At 46.0% G+C, this 22,832-nt stretch overlaps 1 protein-coding gene across 1 annotated transcript in view; it reads left to right on the forward strand.

Moving 5' to 3' along the window:
* CBL (Cbl proto-oncogene) overlaps window positions 1-22,832 on the forward strand; it is a 67,890-nt gene that overhangs the window by 31,240 nt on the left and 13,818 nt on the right. Inside the window, exons 3-9 of the mRNA XM_060250762.1 lie at window positions 13,128-13,274; window positions 15,216-15,372; window positions 16,401-16,522; window positions 18,270-18,407; window positions 19,227-19,314; window positions 19,809-19,940; window positions 21,411-21,614. Coding sequence (XP_060106745.1) covers window positions 13,128-13,274; window positions 15,216-15,372; window positions 16,401-16,522; window positions 18,270-18,407; window positions 19,227-19,314; window positions 19,809-19,940; window positions 21,411-21,614 — 988 coding nt within the window. The remainder of the gene's footprint in view (window positions 1-13,127; window positions 13,275-15,215; window positions 15,373-16,400; window positions 16,523-18,269; window positions 18,408-19,226; window positions 19,315-19,808; window positions 19,941-21,410; window positions 21,615-22,832) is intronic.

Genomic DNA, 22,832 nt, shown 5'->3' on the forward strand with positions numbered 1-22,832 from the left:
GATTTTGGTAGGACTGGAAATACTCGACTGACCTGCTGATTTCCTGGAAGATGCATGGAGCCAGAACAGTGAAGAGAGAGGAAGGAAGTCGTACAACCACAACATGGAGGAGGGAGACAGTAGAGGGCAGTATCCATTCAGAGACCTGAAAACTGGATCTGCTGCAGCTCCTATACTTTTAATGCTGTCAGCTGATTAAAAATGATGACTACAGGAGATTGTTGCTGCTTGTATATTATAAGAATGGACACTAAAACAAGCATGGAAAGCACAGGACATGAGGACAGCATGTGCCCTCTGCCCCACCATCCGCTTGCTGTTTATGACCTGCAGCAGGGGTGGCCAACGGTAGCTCTCCGGATGTTTTTTTTGCCTACAACTCCCATCAGCCCCAGCCATTGGCCATGCTGACTGGGGCTGATGGGAGTTGTAGGCAGAAAACATCTGGAGAGTTACCGTTGGCCACCCCTGACCTACAGTATGTCACAGAAGTGAGTACACCCCCTCACATTTTGTAAATATTTAAGTATATCTTTTCATGTGACAACACTGAAGAAATGACACTTGGCTACAATGTAAAGTAGTGAGTCTACAGCTTGTACAACAGTGTAAATGTGCTGTCCCCTCAAAATTACACAACACATAGCCATTAATGTCTAAACGGCTGGCAACAAAAGTGAGTGCACCCCTAAGTGATAATGTCCAAATGAGGCCCAAAGAGTCAGTATTTTGTGTGGCCACCATTATTTTCTAGCACTGCCTTACCGTCTTGGGCAGGGGTGTCAAACTCATTTCTTAGGAGGGCCGGATCTGACACAAATGGGACTTTGTGGAACCGGGCCATGAGTGTCATAGAATATGCCAGGTAGTGGAGATATAAACTTTATAATAGACGCAGACAAACCCAATTAAAGATATTTTTTAAAACTTAAAATACAGACATGCTTAGAACTCTTCCAGTGGTTTAAGTTGGAAAGGTGGGGGACTAGTGGAATTTGGCAATGCAGTTTTTAAAATAAAACATCAAGAAAAAGCACAAGGCTCTGACTCTGTGGAAGCAATGAAATGACATTGTAAACTCCCCACAAGTCAACTCAGATTGGCAAAGCCTTTCCAGTATAATATCCCCCTTTGGCTGTGAGTTCCCACATTAGAGGAGTCACTAGGTTAGGTCCATTCAGGAGAGATAAGCTGGTTGAAAGGATCAACCCTTGTTTGCAAGGACACAACTCCAGGAAGCATGAGTTCCAGCTGCCTATAGGAAAGCTGAAAATGTAACCATCTCCACTCCATTTGAAACCGATGCAGAGTACAGACAAAGCTGCAAGGAAAATGTGGAATGGATCTTAAAATCCACCCCACGTTTTCCTTCCAGCAGCCAGCAAAGAAAGGCAGGAAGAACCTGGGACTCAGCCTGCAAACTCCCAGCCTGAAACTGAAAGAGTCTCAGCGGAGAAGCTTCAAAGAGCCTGGGAGCTGTAAGTGCCTGGGAGCTTCAAAGGGTAAGGACAGGAGGGGGAGGAGGGGGGAGAAAAGAGTCCCGCGGGCCTGATCAAAGCCTTGGACCACCGGATCTGGCCCGCAGGCTCTTGGCATAGAGTTCACCAGAGCTTCACAGGTTGCCACTGAAGTCCTCTTCCACTCCTCCATGACGACGTCACATAGCTGGTAGATATTAGAGATCTTGCGCACCTCCACCTTCCGTTTCAGGATGCCCCACAGATGCTCAATAGGGTTTAGGTCTGGAGACATGCTTGGCCAGTTCATCACCTTTACCCTCAGTTTCTTTAGCAAGGCAGTGGTCGTTTTGGAGGTGTGTTTGGGGTCGTTATCATGTTGGAATACTGCCCTGCGGCCCAGTCTCCGAAGGGAGGGGATCATGCTCTGCTTCACAGTACATGTTGGCACAGTACATGTATGTCACAGTACATGATGTTGGCATTCGTGGTTCCCTCAGTGGACTGTAGCTCCTCAGTGCCAGCAGCACTCATGCAGCCCCAGACCATGACATTCCCACCACCATGCTTGACTGTAGGCAAGACACACTTGTCTTTGTACTCCTCACCTGGTTGCCACCACACACGCTTGACACCATCTGAACCAAATAAGTTTATCTTGGTCTCATTGGACCACAGGACATGGTTCCAGAAATCCATGTCCTTATTCTGTTTGTCTGCAGCAAACCATTTGCGGGCTTTCTTGTGCATCATCTTTAGAAGAGGCTTCCTTCCTTACATTTTGTCATCAAAATGGCAGCACCGGGTGACATCATTTCATCGTGCACGTGCGAATGTCCCCCACCGAGGAGGATTTGGCAACCCTACTGAGAAAGGTAGATTATAACTAAGAATGAGTCTCCTTTAAAGGGGCATAAGTATTAGACTAAACCAGGGGCAGCCAAACTATGGCTCAGGAGCCACATGTGGCTCTTTCACACATTGTGTGGCTGCCGGAGGTTGAGGAGGAACTTAATGCAGGCTTACTCTCAGGTAAGCATGCTTAGTATTGGGGCCTCAGTCAGCATCTGAGTGTTGACCTATAGGTAAGAGACTGTTTCTGCCATGTGTGAAGCAGGGAATGAGGGGGAAATAGGCAGGCTTGCAAGCTCTTCTCCACTGCTACGGAGGTCACCCAGATACCTGGAGAGGGCAAAGAGAGCACAAGAGCTGAGGGAGTCACTGGAAGAAGGGATGGAATTAAAGAGGCCAGAACAGGGTGCCCCCTTAGTTTCATTGCTCTTATAGGAGCTGTATTTACTAACCTTAGTGTCAAGGCAAAGAGATGTATAATGATGCAGATGGTGGTAGGTGATTTATATGATACATACATGTGTGTTTCCTTCTCCCACTGGTACCAAAAAATAATTCCCTGACCTTTCCCTATGCTGGTCTTATGGGGACTGCTATTCCCAGCTTTTTTTAAAAAAAGTCTCCTAGCATGGTCATGTTGTAAAGCGCATACATATGTATTTTATCGTTCTCTGCTAAGAAAGTATTAAGGGCTTTAATAATGACATGCGTGTAGTATTTGTTCATGTCTTGTGGCTCTCGAACATCATATGTTTATTTTATGTGGCTCTCACATTAAGCAAGTTTGGCCACTCTTGGACTAAACTCTCCTCCACTAGCATCTTCCTAAACTTGTTTGGAATGCAACGCAGATTGGCGCAATCAAAATGCGCACTATCAGCTCCAACATAGGGGCTGTAGGGATGATGCCTGCCCTCATGCTGATATTACAGGGCTGAATCCAATAAGACATCATCCTTTTTGCTTCCCTAAATGAACGCTACAGCTTTACAGCGGTCTGGATTCCTCAGTTTACTTTAACCTGATTGTCTGCAGTTCTGGCTGAGAGAAAAGCATATGCTGCTCAGTGGGGGAAGCTATTCATTTGTGCCATAGGGATACTGGGTATGCTTGTGCACACACTCCAAATTTACTCCTTATTAGGATAACAACCAGCGTTTGAAAAGCCTGAAACTTAACAAACCCAACAGAGTGCCTATCTGCCGCTGGAGAATGGAAAACTGGCCACAGATAAATTAAACCTCCAATAAAGCAGGCAATGGCAACTTTCCACAAGATACCAAGCCCAATTCAAATGCAAGACAGCCAGGCTTGTTAAAATAAAGCTGAATATCAACTAGCTCCTGGTCACTATTCTCCTGGAGATGTTTTTGAGAATGACAGCTGTTCAAAACACATTTTGGAAGGCTCGCAGAGTTGAAGGCACCCACAATTAATTAAGACTGCCAACATCTCAAGCCAGGATCGCGTTGGGTATAGCAGACTCAAGGCAATACATAAAGTGGATCACTTAAAAAAAAAAAATCCAAAAATTAAGCATAATAGTTTTGAAAAGTTGTTGCAAGCTCACTGGCAGCTTCTTTAAAAGCCTGGAAAGGGAAGTGATTTCTTGCCTCGCTGGCCTCTGCTGATGGAAACTATTTTTTTTTTCCAGGAAACCAAAGTAATTATAACTCAGTGACATGATTAGCCAAACTAGCTTCTTACCAGTTGCTCTCAGGCGCTTAAGCAGCGTAAAGTCAAACACTATTTGCAACGTATTTCTCTTTTAGAATAGTGTATCAGAATAATGTCTTTTTTGTATTGACAAACCGGAATAAGGTTCTTTATCTCATTATATATGCTAAACCCTTCTTTCACTGTATTCTAATGTATTCTTTTTTGTATTGGCAAACCGGAATGTTATTTATAATGCTATGCAACATGTTAAAACAGGGGTGTCAAACTCATTTGTTATGAGGGCTGGATCAGACTTAAATGAAACCTTGCCAGGCCGGGCCATGCGTGTACCTATTTAAGATTAGGTAGCTGAGATATAAACTTTATAAAGGACATAAACACAATTAAAGATTTTTAAAAAACATTAGCGCTCTTTGGTCTTAAAGGTGCTTTCTTTGTATTTCTCCCATGGGATCCAGGGAACTGGGCAAAGGAAGCTTTGGCTCTTTCCTTCCTTCCCCAGGGGACCAGGAGGGGGAGGAGCCTCAGACAGTAGAAGAAAGATGCTTGGCTCAGTAGCGTCACTGTGAGATTGAGAGAGCCTGGCAAAGCAAACTCTCCCTCCCTCTCTTCCTCCCCAAGGGAGGAGCCTCAGTCAATGGAGAAAATAGAGACTTTGCTCTGTAGATCCTGTGTGATTGAGCAAGCCTGGCAAAGCAAGCTGTGATGCAAAAGGAAGCCAGAGAGGGAGAAGGAAGCAGATGACAGCCAGTTCCTTGGGGGCCTGATTCAGCCCCCAGGCCACATGTTTGACACCCCTGTGTTAAAAAGTATATTGGGCAGATAGAAACACCTCTGAGAAAAAAATGTCCTCAGTTTAACCCATGCTTGGGGAGAAACAGTGTAATTAACATTTATTGCCATTCTCGCCATCATTCTCCAAGTCAACAAGTTTATTGCCTTTTGCTGTTTTCCCAGGCAACTTATACTATCCAGACCAAACGGTTATTCTTTCAATTTGTTAATTTCACTATCTTGCCATTGGATTCTAACTTTATATACTATTTTGCATGCTTAACCACTACCCACAAGCTACATGTAGTACTGCTAACTGTACCCCACTTCATTGTCTGATGAAGTGTGCTTTTAGCATACAAAAGCCTAAATTCTCAATAAAACTGTGTTGGTCTTAAAGGTTTTACTGGACTCCAACTTTGTACTATTTGCAACCATAAGCTAGGACGTAAAATTACATTGTACACAAGCATGAGGAAAAGCCAAAAACCATTTTATGTGCCTAAGCCAGCAGGCCTTCACCAAACCTCACTGTAGTGAGTTCTACAGGTCAACTATCCATGCAAAACAGTACTTCACTCTGCTTGCCTTGTGGGATTACTGGGGGCTCTCTCCTCCTCTCCTGCACATTCATTTCCTGCCAGCCCCTTTTGCCTCCTCCACATTCGAGGCCCATTTCAGCTTTTTACTATGGTTGTGTCAAACCGTGGAGCCTCTTTCCTTCACCTGCCACACATTTCACCTCTTCTTGATCCAGCTGCTTAGCAAGGTGTTTCCTTCTGTGAGAATCCTTGCTTTGCCTTCCTCTCTCCACCACCTGTCTTGCCCCATTATGCACAGCTCATTGTTAAGTTAAGGCCTCCCCCACAGGGCCTACCTTGGCAAACAAGTTGATATTTTTGTGTTCTGCATAATGCCAAACCTGGAAACTGGCACTATTTTAAATCATTAGTTGGATTTTTAAAAAGATCTGTATTTCATCCGGCTGCCCTGCAAGTCGCTGCGCCTTAGGGGAGGGGCCACGGCTTGCTGGTAGAGCATCTGCTTTGCATGCAGAAGGTCCCAGGTTCAATCCCTGGAATCTCCAGTAAAAAGTGATGTAGAAGACCTCTACCTGAGACCTTGGCCTGAGTAGACTATACTGCCTCTGACGGATCGATGGTCGTATTTGGTGTAAGGTAGCTTCCTCTATCCTAACACAAGAGTGGCCAAACTGCAGCTCGGCAGGCAAATGTGGCTCTTTCACACATATTGTGAACTCATTGTGGACTCAAGGAGGATTCCGCAGCATAAATTCAATGCACTCAGTCGCTTGAGAGATCTACTAAGCAATGTAATAGGACTAGGATTACAGAAAACTAAAAACGAAACTTAACTAACACATACCATTACATAGGCACAGTTATCTTGCAGTAAGAGGGAGATAATACATGCAGTATGTCACAGTGGTGAGTACACAGTGGTGAGATCGACAAGGAGATCGACAACAGGCTGGCAAAGGCAAACCGTGCATTTGGCCGACTGCACAAAAGAGTATGGAGCAACAAGCATCTGAAAAAAGGCACAAAGATCAATGTTTACAAAGCGGTTGTGTTGACAACCCTCATCTACGGCTCCGAATCGTGGGTTTTATACCGTCATCACCTGCGACTCCTTGAGCGCTTTCATCAGCGCTGCCTTCGCACCATCCTCAACATCCACTGGAGTGACTTTGTGACCAACACTGAAGTCCTCAAGAGGGCGGAGGTTACAAGCATCGAAGCACTGCTGTTGAAGATGCAGCTGCGCTGGGCAGGGCATATTTCTAGGATGGAAAACCACCGCCTTCCCAAGATTGCTCTGTATGGCGAACTTTCCACCGGCCATCGAAATAGAGGGGCACCAAAGAAGAGGTACAAGGACTCCTTGAAGAAATCCCTTGGCACCTGTCGCATCAACCATCACCAGTGGTCTGACCTAGCCTCAGATCGCAAAGCATGGAGGCACACCATCCACCAGGCTGTCTCTTCCTTTGAGAACGCACGCATAGCTGGTCTTGAGGACAAAAGGAGATTGAGGAAGAATCGCACTGCTACAGCACCAACCCCAAATCAGACTTTTCCCTGCAGCCACTGTGGCCGGATCTGCCTGTCCTGCATTGGTCTTTCAGCCACCAGCGAGCCTGCAGCAGACGTGGACTACTGCACCCTTCTTAAATCTTCGTTCGCGAAGTCAAGCCGAGATGTCACAGTGGTGAGTACGCCCCCTCACATTTTGTAAATATTTAAGTATATCTTTTCATGTGACAACACTGAAGAAATGACACTTGGCTACAATGTGAAGTAGTGAGTCTACAGCTTGTATTGTATAACAGTGTAAATGTGCTGTCCCCTCAAAATTACGCAACATACAGCTATTAATGTCTAAACTGCTGGCATAAAAAATGAGTACACCCCTAAGTGATAATGTCCAAATGGGGCCCAAAGTGTCAATATTTTGTGTGGCCATCATTATTTTCCAGCACTGCCTTAACCCTCTTGGGCATAGAGTTCACCAGAGCTTCACAGGGTGCCACTGGAGTCCTCTTCCACTCCTCCATGACGATGTCACGTAGCTGGTGGATGTTAGAGACCTTGCGCACCTCCACTTTCCGTTTCAGGATGCCCCACAGATGCTCAGTAGGGTTTAGGTTTGGAGACATCCTTGGCCAGTCCATCACCTTTACCCTCAGCTTCTTTAGCAAGGCAGTGGTCGTTTTGGAGGTATGTTTGGGGTCATTATCATGTTGGAATACTGCCCTGCGGCCCAGTCTCCAAAGGGAGGGGATCATGCTCTGCTTCACAGTACATGTTGGCACAGTTGCCACTGGAGTCCTCTTCCACTCCTCCATGACGACGTCACCACCATGCTTGACTGTAGGCAAGACACACTTGTCTTTGTACTCCTCACCTGGTTGCCACCACACACGCTTGACACCATCTGAACCAAATAAGTTTATCTTGGTCTCATTGGACCACAGGACATGGTTCCAGAAATCCATGTCCTTAGTCTGCTTGTCTGCAGCAAACCGTTTGCGGGCTTTCTTGTGCATCATCTTTAGAAGAGGCTTCCTTCTGGGACAACAGCTCTGCAGACCAATTTGATGCAGCGTGCGGAGTATGGTCTGAGCACTGACAGGCTGACCCCCCACCCCTTCAACCTCTGTAGCAATGTCATGGTCTGGGGCTGCATTATAGACCAGGTGATAATTGGCCATGTCATTTTTCTATAGGAAGGGTTTTCTAAGTTGTGGGTAGCAGAGGAGTATCCTTAGTCACTGGTTGATTTATGATGGACATCAGTGACTTGTTAATGGTGTCTTTACATGATTTTAGCAACCGGGATGGACAGGATCCAGAGCACAAGTGGTGGCCTTCACAGATCCCAGGATCCTGTCAACATCCGTCATGGTAACTGAGTCAGAATGGTCAATAAACAGGCCAGGTGGTGGATTAGACATTTAATCTGTTTGTGTCACATTACAACCAGCAACTGTATTTTGTTTAAGAACCCTGTGTCAAGTATGAGATTGAGTACCCAGAAATACCTCTGTCATGAGCATCGTGTCACAGAACTAGCCATGATATTTGTCTAGAAAAATCTGCTGGGATATCTTTGTCTAGAATTCTCATTGTCCCTAGTCTGGACTTAATTTGTGGGTAAAAAAATTGCTGAAATCAGTAGGAAGCTGCCTGACGATACAAAGCATTGGTTCCATGTGTTTTTATTGATCTGTAATTAGATACTTGTGTTTTTAGATTAGCTATCTTGGGTTTGTTTTAGTGGTAGAACGGCAAGATAAAAACCTTTTAAATAAATAATCAGTGGTACGCAGGGGGCAAAATGAAAGGCAAATCATTTAGAGAGAGCATAGCTTCATTGATATGCTTTATTGATAAGTTTTCAGTAGAGTACTCAAACACTTAAACAAATACCACTTTTGTAAGACTTAACTGTTGATGCTTCTCTTTTAATTCACAGACACCTGCCTATTCTGAAGAAGCTAGCTAGCATTATATGTACACTGCAGTGATGATTGTAATATAGCAAGGGCTCTTAATATTTTTGATACTGGGGACCAGGGCTTTTGTTGCAGAGAAAGCATAGCAGGAACTCATTTACACATAGGCCACGCCCCCTGACATCGTTATTGTTTCACACAGGGCTTTTTTGTAGAAAACAGCCCAACAGGAACTCATTTCCATATTAGGCCACACCCCTGACACTAAGCCAGCCGGAACTGCGTTCCTGTGCATTCCTGCGAGAGAGAGAGAGAGAGACCTGCTGGGGACCATTCATCTGGTTTGGTGAAACCCCGAGGCCCATATTTTTCCTTCTGGAAATATGTATGATTGCCGCATTTTGCCTTTGCTTTCCACTCTGACCCATTCCCGCTCTCACCAAGCCTACCTACGTCCGCCATTTCCCTGCCTTCATTGCACTTTCCCTGCCTTTGGGGGTCTGTGCTCTTCTTAGCCAGCCCTGAGCCAAGCCCTTGAGATGGTGCTTGAAGTGGGCTATAATATGGCATGCTGTCATATGTAGCATCAGGTGATGGGCACTGTTGGCATGGTCCAAACATCCCCCACCCCCCCATGATTTTTCCACATTTTCCTTGTCCCAGTGGGCAGCCGAGTTTTTAGGAACTGTTGGAATATAACAGATCTGTTGAATTTGATTTCTTTGCAATGAAGCCATTGACGCATCTTGAGGAGGCACAAACAAATTTTTAAAAATTATTTTCCTTCATAGTCCACTTTTCCTCAGTGGGACTCAGATTACAAGTATGGTAGAACTATTCAGTCAGTCAGTAAGGTGACTACAAAATATGATAACATTTGAATGACATTTGAATGATAACAGTGGTTGAATCCAACAGCATAGATTCCTAGAAAAACAACGCATGAATCTAGTGTCCAAGATTTCTTGTAAAACAACATCATGTAGCGAGTCTGGGATTGAAGGATCGGGAGAAAAAAGCACAATATCTCTAACAGTGGTCACCTCCCAAACTGATCCATTATACCATAGCCAGTTTGGTGTAGTGGTTAAGTGTGTAGACACTTATCTGGGAGAACTGGGTTTGATTCCCCACTCCTCCACTTGCACCTGCTGGAATGGCCTTGGGTCAGCCATAGTTCTGGCAGAGCTGTCCTTGTGAGAGCCAGTTTGGTGTAGTGGTTAACTTCGCGGACTCTTATCTGGGAGAACCAGGTTTGATTCCCCACTCCTCCACTTGCAGCTGCTGGAATGGGCTTGGGTCAGCCAGAACTCTTGCAGGAGCTGTCTTTGAAAGGGCAGCTGCTGTGAGAGCTTTCTCAGCCCCACCCACCTCACAGGGTGTCTGTTGTGGGGGAGGAAGGTAAAGGAGATGGTGATTGGTGAGCCGCTCTGAGACTCTTCAGAGTGGAGGGCGGGATAAAAATCCAATCTCCTCCTTCTTCTCTACAAGAATGCCCTTCTGAACAATTCTGTTTTGCACATTTTGCAAAAATCCTAGAAGTCACGGGGACCTTCCTGATAAGGTGAGTCACCACAGAGAATATGCATGAGCAGACAGTTCCTGATTTGACCCATTTGCAAGTGGGTCGCAAAGAGTCAGACTCGACCGTGCGACTGAACAACAGCAACCACCTTCAGAAGGCTCTGCTCTGATCTGCAAGCGCTGGCACATGAGAACTTTTGAAAGTTTTCTTTGGAAATTCCTTGCGATAAGTTTTAAATTCTTGAAAGAGGCAGACAGCAGCACTAACAAAAGTAAGACTTGAAATATTACACTGGCAAATCATAGCAGACATCAACAAGTAGTGCTGGTTTTGTAAAAAAGAAAAAGAAAAGAAAGGCAAACTCCATTCTGGGGGTAATCAGGAAGGGAATTGAAAATAAAACAGCCAATATTGTAACGTCCTTGTATAGAGCTATGTTGTGGCCTCGTTTGGAATACCATGTGCAGTTCTGGTCTCCATATCTCAAATAGGATATTGCAGAGCTGGGAAAAGTACAGAAGAAGACACCCAAGATGATCAAGTGCTTGGAGCACTTTTCCTATCAGCAAAAGGTAGAGTTTGGGAATTTTCAGTCTAGAAAAAGGCAGCTAAAGATGGACATGATAGAAGTTTGTATAATTATGTGGAGAGCTCCCCCTATCCCACAGTACTAGAACTCAGGGGCATCCAGTGAACTTAATGGGCACTAGGCTCAGAATGAATAAAAGGAAAGAATACTTAACTCAGTGAGTGATGAAATTGTATAATTTACTGATAGTGGATGTAATGATGCCATGAACGTAAGTGGTTTAAAAGGGAGTTGCCTAGATTCATGGAGCAGAGGTCTATCAGTGGCTACTAGCCATGGTAAGAAAATGGAACTTTCATATACAGAATTTGCAAGCCTATGATGGGCAGTTCTAAGATTCAGCATCAGGGGAAAGCCTTGGCTTCTATGCCCGGCTTCGTGACCCTTCAGGGCAACTGGCTAGCCATTGTGTTAAAGATGATGTTGGACTAGGTGGACCATTGGTCTGATCCGACAGGCTGTTTTTATATTCTTTAAATGCCACGGGCCTTTTTTGTGTCACTGGTAGAGAAAGCAGAACCACATGATCTCTGTGTTGCGGGGCTTTAGCGTATTAGCTTGGGGATTTTTGCCTGCTTTTCAAAAAATTCACGCGTATCAACTGAGGTGAACCCTTCTAATTTCCGTACAGTATTGTTTGCCAAAAGCTGCATAGAGCTTTAAGGGGTGGGGGACTGGCTAATGAGATTAGACACAAACTGTAGTCTGGTACTGGAGATTAAGCAAATTAAGCACAAAAAACAAGCCCTCTATGCCCCCCCTCCATGTATCAGTAACGGGCACAGGACATTTGCTTCTATGCAGCTGTTGATGAATCCATTGATGGGAAGGAAACATGGGCTTGTGGTTTATGCATGTGATAGTCAAGGCACAATTACATTTTCATTTGATTTCATGTTTCATTTTGTACATGCTGCATATGCACAGAGTTGTTTCTTGATAAAGACCACCCCTTCAGCTTTTGGGTCCAGATTCTTGCTTTTATTATAAAAACCTGTTTTATACATGCAGGAGGAGTTTCATCGTTGAAGAGGATGTCATAAAAGTAGAAATGTTTATGTAGAATGCAACATCCACACACTGGATTCTTCACTCTTCAAGTGGTTTGAGTTTGAGTTGGCAGAAATAAGGAACTAGGTCAAAGATACCTTGCAAAGAGCTGCCTGACTTTGCATCTGTTGTCAGAGTACTAGGTAGACCCGTATATGGCCCGTATGGTGTAGTAGTTTAGACTATAGCTCTAGGATCTGGGAGACCCAGATTTGAATCCTCACTGTGCCATAGATGTTTGCTGGGTGACCTTGGGCCAGTCACACTCTCTCAGCCTAACCTACCTCACGGGTTGTTACGAGGATAAAATGGAGAACGGTGTAAACTTCCTCATGTCCCCATGGGGGGGGGGGGAAATTGAGTATAAATTAAACAAATATGTTTCGTGCTGGCTTGAAAACTGGAAACATTATGGATCTTACACAAAAATCCCGCCAGATGATCCATTTACGGTCAGGATTTCTGATTTCCCCAGGCTTCCTTCCTTCCCCCTTCCTTTTCACTGTCTTAAAGATTTGGGGAACTGAGGGGGCTTCCTCTGTGTACCCTCTCTTTCTTTAAAACCCTGAATCTTCCTGTACGTTTCCTATGCTTGGCCACTCACAAGTTAGTAGGAAATGACACTCTGTATTATTCCCCAGTGAAGTATGGCTAAATTATAAAATATACACATCAGTGGCTATTAGCCACAGTGTGAGTGTATATATAAAAGTTTTTGCCACTGTGTGACACATAGTGTTGGACTGGATGGGCCGTTGGCCTGATCCAACATGGCTTCTCTTATGTTCTTAACTGGTATCATGGGAGAAATTTTTTTCCCCCAAAATGGTGATGTATTGAGTAGTACTTTTGTATTCTAGCTTGATCATAGACTTCCTGCATGATGCAGAATGCATTTTTTATTTTTTTCAGTTGTGTGTCTAAAATTCTTGCCTACGAGGGATTTGTGAGGCAAAGGTAAGCATCCCAAGAGCTGTTTGCTAGAGTGCTGTGAGACCAAGGTTTCATTTCTTCAAAAAAAAAATCTCACTAAATGAGACTAAAAATCCTGCTTGCTTTCTTTCCTCCTTCCTTCACTTGTGTGTTGCTTGTACACATGCAAGTGAGATAGGACGGAAACAACAACGTAGGATTCTTAAGAGTCTCGTTTGATGCTTGTACACACTTCCAGTGGCTTGTCGCTTCGTATTTTAAAGCAGGTATGCATTTGTGATTTTGCAGGCGCAACCTTACAAAACTCTCCCTGATCTTCAGCCACATGCTAGCAGAACTGAAAGGCATCTTCCCGAGTGGACTCTTCCAGGGGGACACATTCCGGATCACAAAGGCTGATGCAGCAGAGTTCTGGAGGAAAGCTTTCGGAGAGAAGTAAGTAATTCTGCTCGGAATCCGGCAAGTCTTTAGGTGAAGGATATCTTCACAGTTGCTGGATGTGCCTGTCTTACTTGTTCTGACTTCAAAGAACGTATGATGGAAATCTGAAAGGCTGGAGGGGAACGGAATGGCTAGCACCAGGGACATCAGGGCCTTTCCTGCTGAAAGAGCTGCTCAAATCACTAGAAGTCAGTTTGCACATTAGGTGTCCTGTATCACTGGCATATTGATCCTGGTGGTTGTGCCTGTGTTTCTGCCTGTGATGCCGCCTTTGATGCCACTTTTTTTTTCTTTGCAGGACTAGTGCCAGTGTGGCTTTTAGTAGAACCAAAGAGATCTATTAGTGCTAACCAAACAGTCTAGGAGTGCAAGGCTATGGCTGCATATTTTCACTTTTATTAACAGTTAACACTGCATGTTATTTGCAAAGTACTTCATATTAACAGTCAGGAGGTTGTATGCCTTCTGTAGGTTATATTGCAGTGGTGTCAGCATTTAGTATTTTGTGTTGTAGTCAGATGGGGGAAATAAATGCATTTCCATCTTCAGGAAGTTAAAAAAAAAAAAAGGCAGTCCCCTGGGCAAGCACCAGTCGTTTCCAACTCTGGGGTGACATCGCATCACGATGTTTTCGTGGCAGACTTTTTGCGGGGTGGTTTGCCGTTGCCTTCCCCAGTCATCTACACTCCCCCCCCCCCCCAGCAAGCTGGGGACTCATTTGACCGACCTCGGAAGGATGGAAGCCTGAGTCAACCTGGAGCTGGCTACCTGAACCCAGCTTCTGCTGGGATCGAACTCAGGTCGTGAGCAGAGAGTTTGGACTGCAGTACTGCAGCTTTACCACTCTGCGCCACGGAGCTGCTTTCAGGAAGTTAGACTGTCATAATAGTAGATGGTTGAGTGTAGTCGGAGACCAGGATCATAAATTCTTCTCATATAGCTTCTATTATACATTGGCTTGAAAATTTTAGTTGTCAAAATGCTTGCTTAGGGTTGTCAGACCCCGTCCCAGTGGAGGTGGGGGTCTCTCACTACCAGCCTCTATTCCCCCCCCGCCCCACCCAGCTGCTGATCAGATGGCTGGTGGAAGACCTACCGATAGAAAGAAAAAGTCCTAGACCACATTACCAGCATCACACAGGAAGTGCCATCATCATGCCAGCGCCTTCTAGGCAACACTGCTATTTAGGCAAAAACTCTATGCTAGAAGTCAGTTCTACCATAGAGTTTTTGCCCAAATACCAGAGCATCACCTGGAAATCACTGGCATGATTCCTTCATTTCCTATGTAACATGAGCAACATGGCCATAGGCCATACTGGGGAGTCCTCCATCCCCCACCAGTTGCTAGGAGGGACCTGCAACCCTACTTGTACTCCATGCCCAAATCCAGTTGGTTTTCTTGCCTTCCACCAGTGGTCTTGTCACTGGCTTAATGTCTGAAAGCAATTAATTAGACTTTACAATGAGGTTATCATGCTTCCTGATTATTTACTATTCCACAAATAAAGGGGCAGACATGTGGGGAGTGACCATGGCTCAGTGGCAGAGCATCTGTTTGACATGCAGAAGGTCCCAGGTTCGACCTCTGGCATCTCCAAAGGATCGTATGAGAAGACCTTGAGACTTTTGAGAGCCACTGCCAGTCCAAGTAGGCAATACTGGTCAGTTTCAGCGTAAGGCAGCTTCATGTGTTTGTTCCCTTTGGGAGCCGCTTCAATCCGTGATTTGACAAGTTAAAAACTAGAGCTTCTCTCGTCAGCTTCTGAACTGTCTCTTTGAGGCAAAACATATTGTTCTAGGCCCAAGCTTAGCTGCCTTTGCCTTTCCTCCTCCCCTCATGGCTGTGAATCCACATATGCATATAGAACATTGCGGCAGGAATTGTTGTTTCTCAGCCACTTGCACACCGACTGTTCGTTTGTTCCCTGCCAGAACCATAGTCCCCTGGAAGATGTTCCGCCAGGCCCTACACGAAGTGCACCCTATAAGTTCAGGCCTGGAGGCGATGGCGCTAAAATCAACGATTGACTTGACCTGCAACGATTACATTTCGGTGTTTGAATTTGATATCTTTACGCGACTGTTCCAGGTAAGAGGAAAAGAACAGGGGTAGCTTAACAATCAAAATAGCTTCCTTATTCCAAAGCACTGGGTTTTTTCTTTCTTTCTTTCAAAAAAAAAAAGGGGGGGAAGACCCATCGACCAGGAAAGATTTTTTTTTTGAAAAGGAAAATATTGAAAATATATAAAGACAAAATTATAACAGTGCTGGCTGATCTAAACATAAGTTTCTAAAAATGATTTCCAAGTATCTAAAAATAAGTCCATATGGAGTTGCCGCCTATATGCCATGTGTTCAAATGTCGATAGAGGTCTAAGATCCTCATTCCGCTGTTTTACCAGAGGTGTGCTGTTATCTTTCCAGAGTCGTAATGTGTCAGTGCTTTTGTTATTTGTTGTTTGGTAGGCTAGTAGGCTTAAGCATTCTGCGCTAAAACTAGTCCAACCGTCTCCTCTGGTGTAGACTGCTATCTTTTCCTCTGGAAGCCAATTCCTGGTCTGTTGGAAGACCAAAGCAATGGTGCTGGTCTGCCATTTTACGCTTCCAGAAATAGGAGATTTAAATGCTTACACAAGCCCACACTCCCCTGGGGGCTGCTTTGACACAAAGAGTGTTGTGAAATGGCGGGCCGGATTTGTCAGAGTTGTTGTGCTCTGGTGGTTGAAATTCACTGCAAGTTCAAATCTTGGCTGCATCTTAACTCATGTTGGGTAAACTGGGAATCTTTCAGCCTGCGTTCTGTAACAAAAAAAGGACTATTGCATTCTACAGGTTTGTGACTCTGAATGAGACGAGGGTTTGTAACCTGCTGTCAGGCCATGGAGAACCTTGCTCCATATTTTTTTATGATCTCAAAATCCTGCACACTTTTTTTGGGAGTAAGGCAAGCGGAACTGAGGTGGTCTACTTCTCAGTAATACTTCTCGGGGCCTGGCCATGTGAGACACACAAAAGGAGGCCTAGTCTGATGATGTCAAGTGCATTTCAGTTTTCTCAGTAGGGGACAGAAGTTTTCCTGTTGATGACTCGTTACTGATGGCGTTCTTTGTCTTCAGCCCTGGTCCTCTTTGCTCAGGAACTGGAACAGCCTGGCAGTGACTCATCCGGGCTACATGGCATTCTTGACGTACGACGAGGTCAAAGCGCGGCTTCAGAAATTCATTCACAAACCTGGCAGGTGAGAGCTTGAAGGGAGAATCCCCTTTTGCCTTGATGTATCCTGTACCGCCTGCTGTGTCAAAGGAAGTTGAATGCAATGGTCATTAATGTCTGTTATGCATTTAAAAGATTTTCTAGCTCACCTCTCAGTCAAAAACGTCTCAGCTGGTTTTAGGTTTTCGATACGTGAAGCATCCTTATACTGAACCAGACCGTGTGGCCCATCTAGGTCAGTGTTGGGCTACTTGGCTCTCCTGTGTGTTAGGCAGAGGTCTTTCCCATCACCTACTGCCTGGTCCTCTATAACTAGAGATGCCGGGGATTGAACCTGGGACCTTCTGCGTGACAAACAGATGTTCTACTACTGAGCCAGAGCCCTTCCCCAATCCGTGAAGTTGCCTTATGCTGAATCAGATCCTTTGTCCATCAAGGTCAGCATTGTCTACACAGACAGGCAGCAGCTCAAGGTCTCAAGCAGAGATGCTTGACATGGCGTCTTGTACTACTTGGTTTTTTTTTTTTAAACTGGAGATGTCAGGACCTTCTGTGCCAAGCACTGAGCCAAAGCCTCTCCTCTTTTGTAGTGTGATTACAGAGACCTCAAGCGAATATACTGCAGTAAGAGTGGTCAGTCATGGCTGCCCACACTTTCAACTGTTAACCTAGGGTCAAGACTGCGGGGGGGGGCGGGGGCGGGGCAGAAGAAACAAATTCACCTTCTCAATACTGCTGTAGCTAACACCTCATCTTTCCTTCTCACTCCAGGATGGAGTACTCAGTTTTGTGCTGTGCTGCTTCCGCCAGGGAAATGCTGTGCAACCTCTGCTTGTGCCTTTATGTCTTCTAGCTGGTCTTTAGTTCTTAGAAGGACTGGCTTGTAGTTCTCAGTGGAAATTTGGCCCCTAGCTACCCTGTTTCTTCCTGGAATGGGGAAGCGTGTCAAAGCGATGATGGTTGGGAGTAGAGCAAGAGTGCTTTGCCTCTTGGCTCATTGTTTCGGGGGCAATTTCTGCTCCCTCCAGTAATGAGCGTGGCAAACAGTGAGGACGGTTCGCGCTGAAGATGTGCTGCATAATAAGTGCTTATTTTGCAGCTTGCAATGTCTAGCCTGTAGTTTCCAGTGCTGCAGGTCATTTCTTGTTTGTCCGCAAGCCTTCCCTCTGCATTTCAGATCACAAAGGTGGGTGGGATTCGGTAGAAAGAGACAAGTGTGCCAAGAAGACAAGAAAAATGTTCTGATTGCAAGGAGACTTGAGCCCTAGAATGAGAGTTCACCATCTTTCTTTGGGTCTTAGGCAGGGGTGGAATTCTAGCAGGAGCTCCTTTGCATATTAGGCCACACACCCCTGATGTAGCCAATCCTCCAAGAGCTTACCAAAAAGAGCCTTGTAAGCTCTTGGAGGATTGGCTACATCAGGAGTGAGTGGCCTAATATGCAAAGGAGCTCCTGCTAGAATTCCACCCCTGGTCTTAGGCCTTCCCTCAAGAAGTCTCATATAATTCAAAGCTAACATCTAACATGAAAGAAGTGAAGAGCGCCTTTGCTGTGATGGATCTTAAGTTTCTTCTTGGGTGGAGCTTACTGCTGTTTGCATTCCTTCTGTCTGTCTGTGGGCCACCTCCTTTTGATCTGTAGAAGCTGATGTGCCAAACTTTCAGGATTTACTTTTAAAAACATTTTTTTTCTGAAAGAAAAGGTTGCACCCATTGGTCATCTGGCGAGTAGTGAGATCTTTTACTGAATCCTGCGTCCCTTTTGTTTGCAGTTACATTTTCCGGCTGAGCTGTACACGGCTGGGTCAGTGGGCGATCGGTTATGTTACTGCCGATGGAAACATCCTTCAGACAATCCCCCACAACAAACCCCTCTTTCAAGCACTGATCGACGGCTTCAGGGAAGGCTTGTAAGTGGCTCCTCGGTGCAGTTCTCAGCGATTCCTGCACATTCCGACCGTCAGTGCTCTTCAAAGGCAGTCTTGCATTGTCACTGAAAGGTGGAAGAGAAACTGGCACTCAGCATTCGGGTGGCAGCCTTGCCTGAGACTGATCAGGCTGTCTTCATTCAGTAGCCATTTGAGTCACAACTGACTCACGGAACCTCCATGAAGTTCCACCTCAAAGGAGATACAAGGCAAGAGCCGAACAGAGAGGGTTTGTCATTGACTTCTCCCAGTCTTCCCGTGTGGTCTTCCTTCTACTTGCTTAACTTCCAAGCTCTGATGGGATTGGGCTGCTACACACCTGCAAAACACTTAAGCTTGTGAAAGGCTCAGTTCTACCTTAAGCACGGGCATAACTATTTTGAGACTGTAATTTAGGCTACTCTTGAACTCCTTAAATGCATACCGGGCTCAGCTTGTCGTTTCAGTTTAGGCTGTCTGGGATGTGCCACAAACAGCATGGAGTTGCAACACGCACACATTTTTTGTGGGGTGGAGGTTGTGATTGGCTAGGAGAGGGGCTTGAGGCTGAGAGCGCTTGTTACGTTCCCAGCACTTTTGTGCAAAAGCTTGCCTCATGTTTCACCGGCTGCTATTTTGAGCATTCTGGGTTTTGCGAGCATCCCCTTGATAAGAAGGTTCCTCTTTCAAATGAAAATCCCCCCACCCCCAGGAGCCTGTCTTTCCCAGCTGAGATAAGTTGCTAGGGTTGTGCCATACCAAACTGGTTCTGTTGTGGAGGGTTAGCTTCCCTTTTGGCTGAACCGTCTTCTTCCTTTGTAGCTACTTATATCCCGACGGGCGAAATCAGAACCCTGACTTGACTGGTCTCTGTGAACCCACACCTCAGGATCACATTAAAGTCACACAGGTAAGAGGAGAATTTCCTTCCTTCCTTCCTTCCTTCCTTCCTTCCTTCCTTCCTTCCTTCCTTCCTTCCTTCCTTCCTTCCTTCCTTCCTTCCTTCCTTCCTTCCTTCCTTCCTTCCTTCCTTCCTTCCTTCCTTCCTTCCTTCCTTCCTTCCTTCCTTCCTTCCTTCCTTCCTTCCTTCCTTCCTTCCTCCCTCCCTCCCTCCCTCCCTCCCTCCCTCCCTCCCTCCCTCCCTCCCTCCCAATATGAATTTGGGGGAGTAAAATTGACAGTGGACTGCATGAATGCTCTTCAGAGAGTTGAGATGCCCATGATTGCCTGGGGCACTAGTTTCCTTTCCTGCTCGATCCTTTTAAGTAGATAGCCGCTTAAATTGTCGGCTGCTGGCCCTGAAGCTGGGCTTCTAAAAGCTCTCCCAGTGCCAATCTTCTTGTAAACTAGAAAATATCCTGATCTCCCACAATCTGTTCTTTTCTCCCCCCCCCTTACCTTTAGGAACAATATGAACTGTACTGTGAGATGGGCTCCACTTTCCAGCTCTGTAAAATCTGCGCCGAAAATGACAAGGATGTGAAGATCGAACCCTGCGGCCACCTCATGTGCACTTCCTGTCTCACAGCGTGGCAGGTGAGGAGCCTGTAGCCGGCCTGGTTGTGCTCACTGTGTTTTGACAAAGCAGCTGCTGGCTGCACAGAAAAGCCTTGGTGGGGGTGTGCTTAGGGCACGTAGCACTCAGTGCAGATCAGCAGCTCCACGCAGCTGTGCATCTGCACAGGTAAATTTGCCCAGTGCCCTGAACTTTTCATCAGTGTTCATGCGAACGCTCTGAGTCTCAGCAGAACAAGGCCTGGTAGCCATTGTTTAATCTCTGTGTCTGGATGAAGTGTCCCACACACATGTTGGGCAGCATATAACCACCGCAAAATGGCTGCTGCAGGAGGTGGGGCTAGCCGCCAAATGAATGCTTAATTACAGTCATGCAGTGTAGATCCTTGAACTGTGGTGGCTGCTGCCGCCAAAGCAACAACTTAAAAAATCTGCACATCCTCTCAGATCTTCACTAGTCGGTCAAAAGCTTTGCTGGACAACCTACCTGGCTTACCTGCTTCCTAAAAATACTTAGAAAAACTACCCAACAGGTTCCAGCGTATGTAGTGTATGAGTTGATCTGTGTAAGAAAAATGCATACTGTGGCTCTATGAAGCAGCGTCAGTGAGAGATAAAGGCTGAAGAAGGACCAGGGAAATACGAAACTGTGAGAAAGCCTAGGAATACAGTCCCGTTTTCTCTCTGGGAGGCATACCATCATTCACAGTCAATACTGGAGGCTCTATGAAGCAGTGTCAGTGAGAGATAAAGGCTGAAGAAGGACCAGGGAAATATGAAACTGTGAGAAAGCCTAGGAATACAGTCCCGTTTTCTCTCTGGGAGGCATACCATCATTCACAGTCAATACTGGAGGCTCTATGAAGCAGCGTCAGTGAGAGATAAAGGCTGAAGAAGGACCAGGGAAATACGAAACTGTGAGAAAGCCTAGGAATACAGTCCCGTTTTCTCTCTGGGAGGCATACCATCATTCACAGTCAATACTGGAGGCGTTCCACATATATATATATATATATAAGACAGACTAGAGGCGTTAGCCCATTACAATGTATGCGTGTTATTTAACGGACCCTTTGGAAATGTCAAGTGAGAACTCTTGAGTACGCTGTGTAAGGCGGCGTCCTGAAAGAAAGGAATGTAGGAGTGGACATGTGAAAGTTGAAAGTTGTTTGTATTGCACTGAATACAATATATACACACATTATTGTGTGAAAGAAAAAACAACAACATTCCAGTGAATTTATGGTTCTGTTGTCCTAAAAACCACTCGGGAGACACCGGGAATGTGGTTGGTGGGCTTCAAGCATCACTCGGGGACCCCAGTCTAGCACTTCGGCAAATTAAAATTTGGACAGCCGTATTGCAGTTGGGTGGGAATGTGGCTTGCCTGGTCTTTCCTCCCTAGTATCAAAATGCTCTTACTGTAATCCCCCCCCAATGCTGATTGTGGATGCTCCGGTCGTGAGCCTCCCCTCTCCATCCTTTCTGCAGGAATCAGAGGGCCAGGGCTGCCCGTTCTGCCGATGTGAAATCAAAGGCACCGAGCCCATCGTAGTTGACCCGTTTGATCCCAGAGGAGGAGGGGGGCTGCTGCGGCAAGGCGCAGAGGGAGCCCCCTCCCCCAACTACGACGATGACGATGACGACAGGTCGGACGAATCCCTCTTCATGATGAAAGAACTCGCTGGAGCAAAGGTAATCGCTGTAATTAGTTCAGGGCCTGGTGCTCTTTGCGGAAGAATCTGTGACAAACGCTGGACATGCATCACATTTTCCTAGCGCTTCATGGCTGCATCCATGTATCAGTCATCATAGATTATGATGCCACTGGCTTTGTCCAGGGGTGGCCAAGCCAGTTTGGTGTAGTGGTTAAGTGTGCGGACTCTTATCTGGGAGAACCGGGTTTGATTCCCCACTCCTCCACCTGCAGCTGCTGGAATGGCCTTGGGTCAGCTCTAGCTCTGGCAGAGCTGTCCTTGTGAGAGCCAGTTTGGTGTAGTGGTTAAGTGTGCAGACTCTTATCTGGGAGAACCGGGTTTGATTCCCCACTCCTCCACTTGCAGCTGCTGAAATGGCCCTGGGTCAACCATAGCTCTGGCAGAGGTTGTCCTTGAAAGGGCAGCTGCTGTGAGAGTCCTCTCAGCCCCACCCACCTCACAAGGTGTCTGTTGTGGGGGAGAGAGATAAAGGAGATGGTGAGCCGCTCTGAGACTCTTGAGTGGAGGGCGGAATATAAATCCAATGTCTTCTTAATGCAAGAGCCATATAGAATAAGCGCCAGATGTTTGAGGGCCATAAGACATGAACATCAAGTGTTTGTGTGCTACAAGACAGGAAGGAAGGTAGACGGGAAGGAAGGGAAATAGATTTTGGGGGGAAGGAGAGGTAGAAAGAAAGCGACTTTAAATGCATTCTCCAAGCCAGCCAATGGGGTGGTGAGGGCTTTGAGAGCCACATAATATGTGTGGAAGAGCCACATGCGGCTCCTGAGCTGCCGTTTGGCCTCCCCTGGCTTTGTCTGAGATTCAGATAATTGTTGGAATTTCTGCGTAATTCCACTTGCTTCAGATTGAAGACGAAGCACCTTGGAACACAGATGCTTGCAATGGTAGCTGGCATTGTGGCAAAGACCATTTGCTCACCTCTGCCATCCATTAGGTGGGTGTGTGCTGAACACAGTGGAGCTGCCACCTAGTGGTAAAAGAGCCTCTGCTGCTGGTGCAAAGCCAGTGTCTGTTGATACAGCAGAAGAGCGCCTTTATGCCTGTTGTAAACACTTCTGCTTTTATTAGGGTTTGTAGAATCTTTCGGGCTCAAGTGCCGTGTTCTACTGGAGAAAGTTTTCCTTCCAGACGTTTCATTCTCAGCTGCGGAGAACATCCTCTGTGGCGTTGCAGCCGGAGCAGGCGCTCT

The sequence above is a fragment of the Heteronotia binoei genome, chromosome 12 (assembly GCF_032191835.1).
Source record: "Heteronotia binoei isolate CCM8104 ecotype False Entrance Well chromosome 12, APGP_CSIRO_Hbin_v1, whole genome shotgun sequence".
NCBI lineage: Eukaryota > Metazoa > Chordata > Lepidosauria > Squamata > Gekkonidae > Heteronotia > Heteronotia binoei.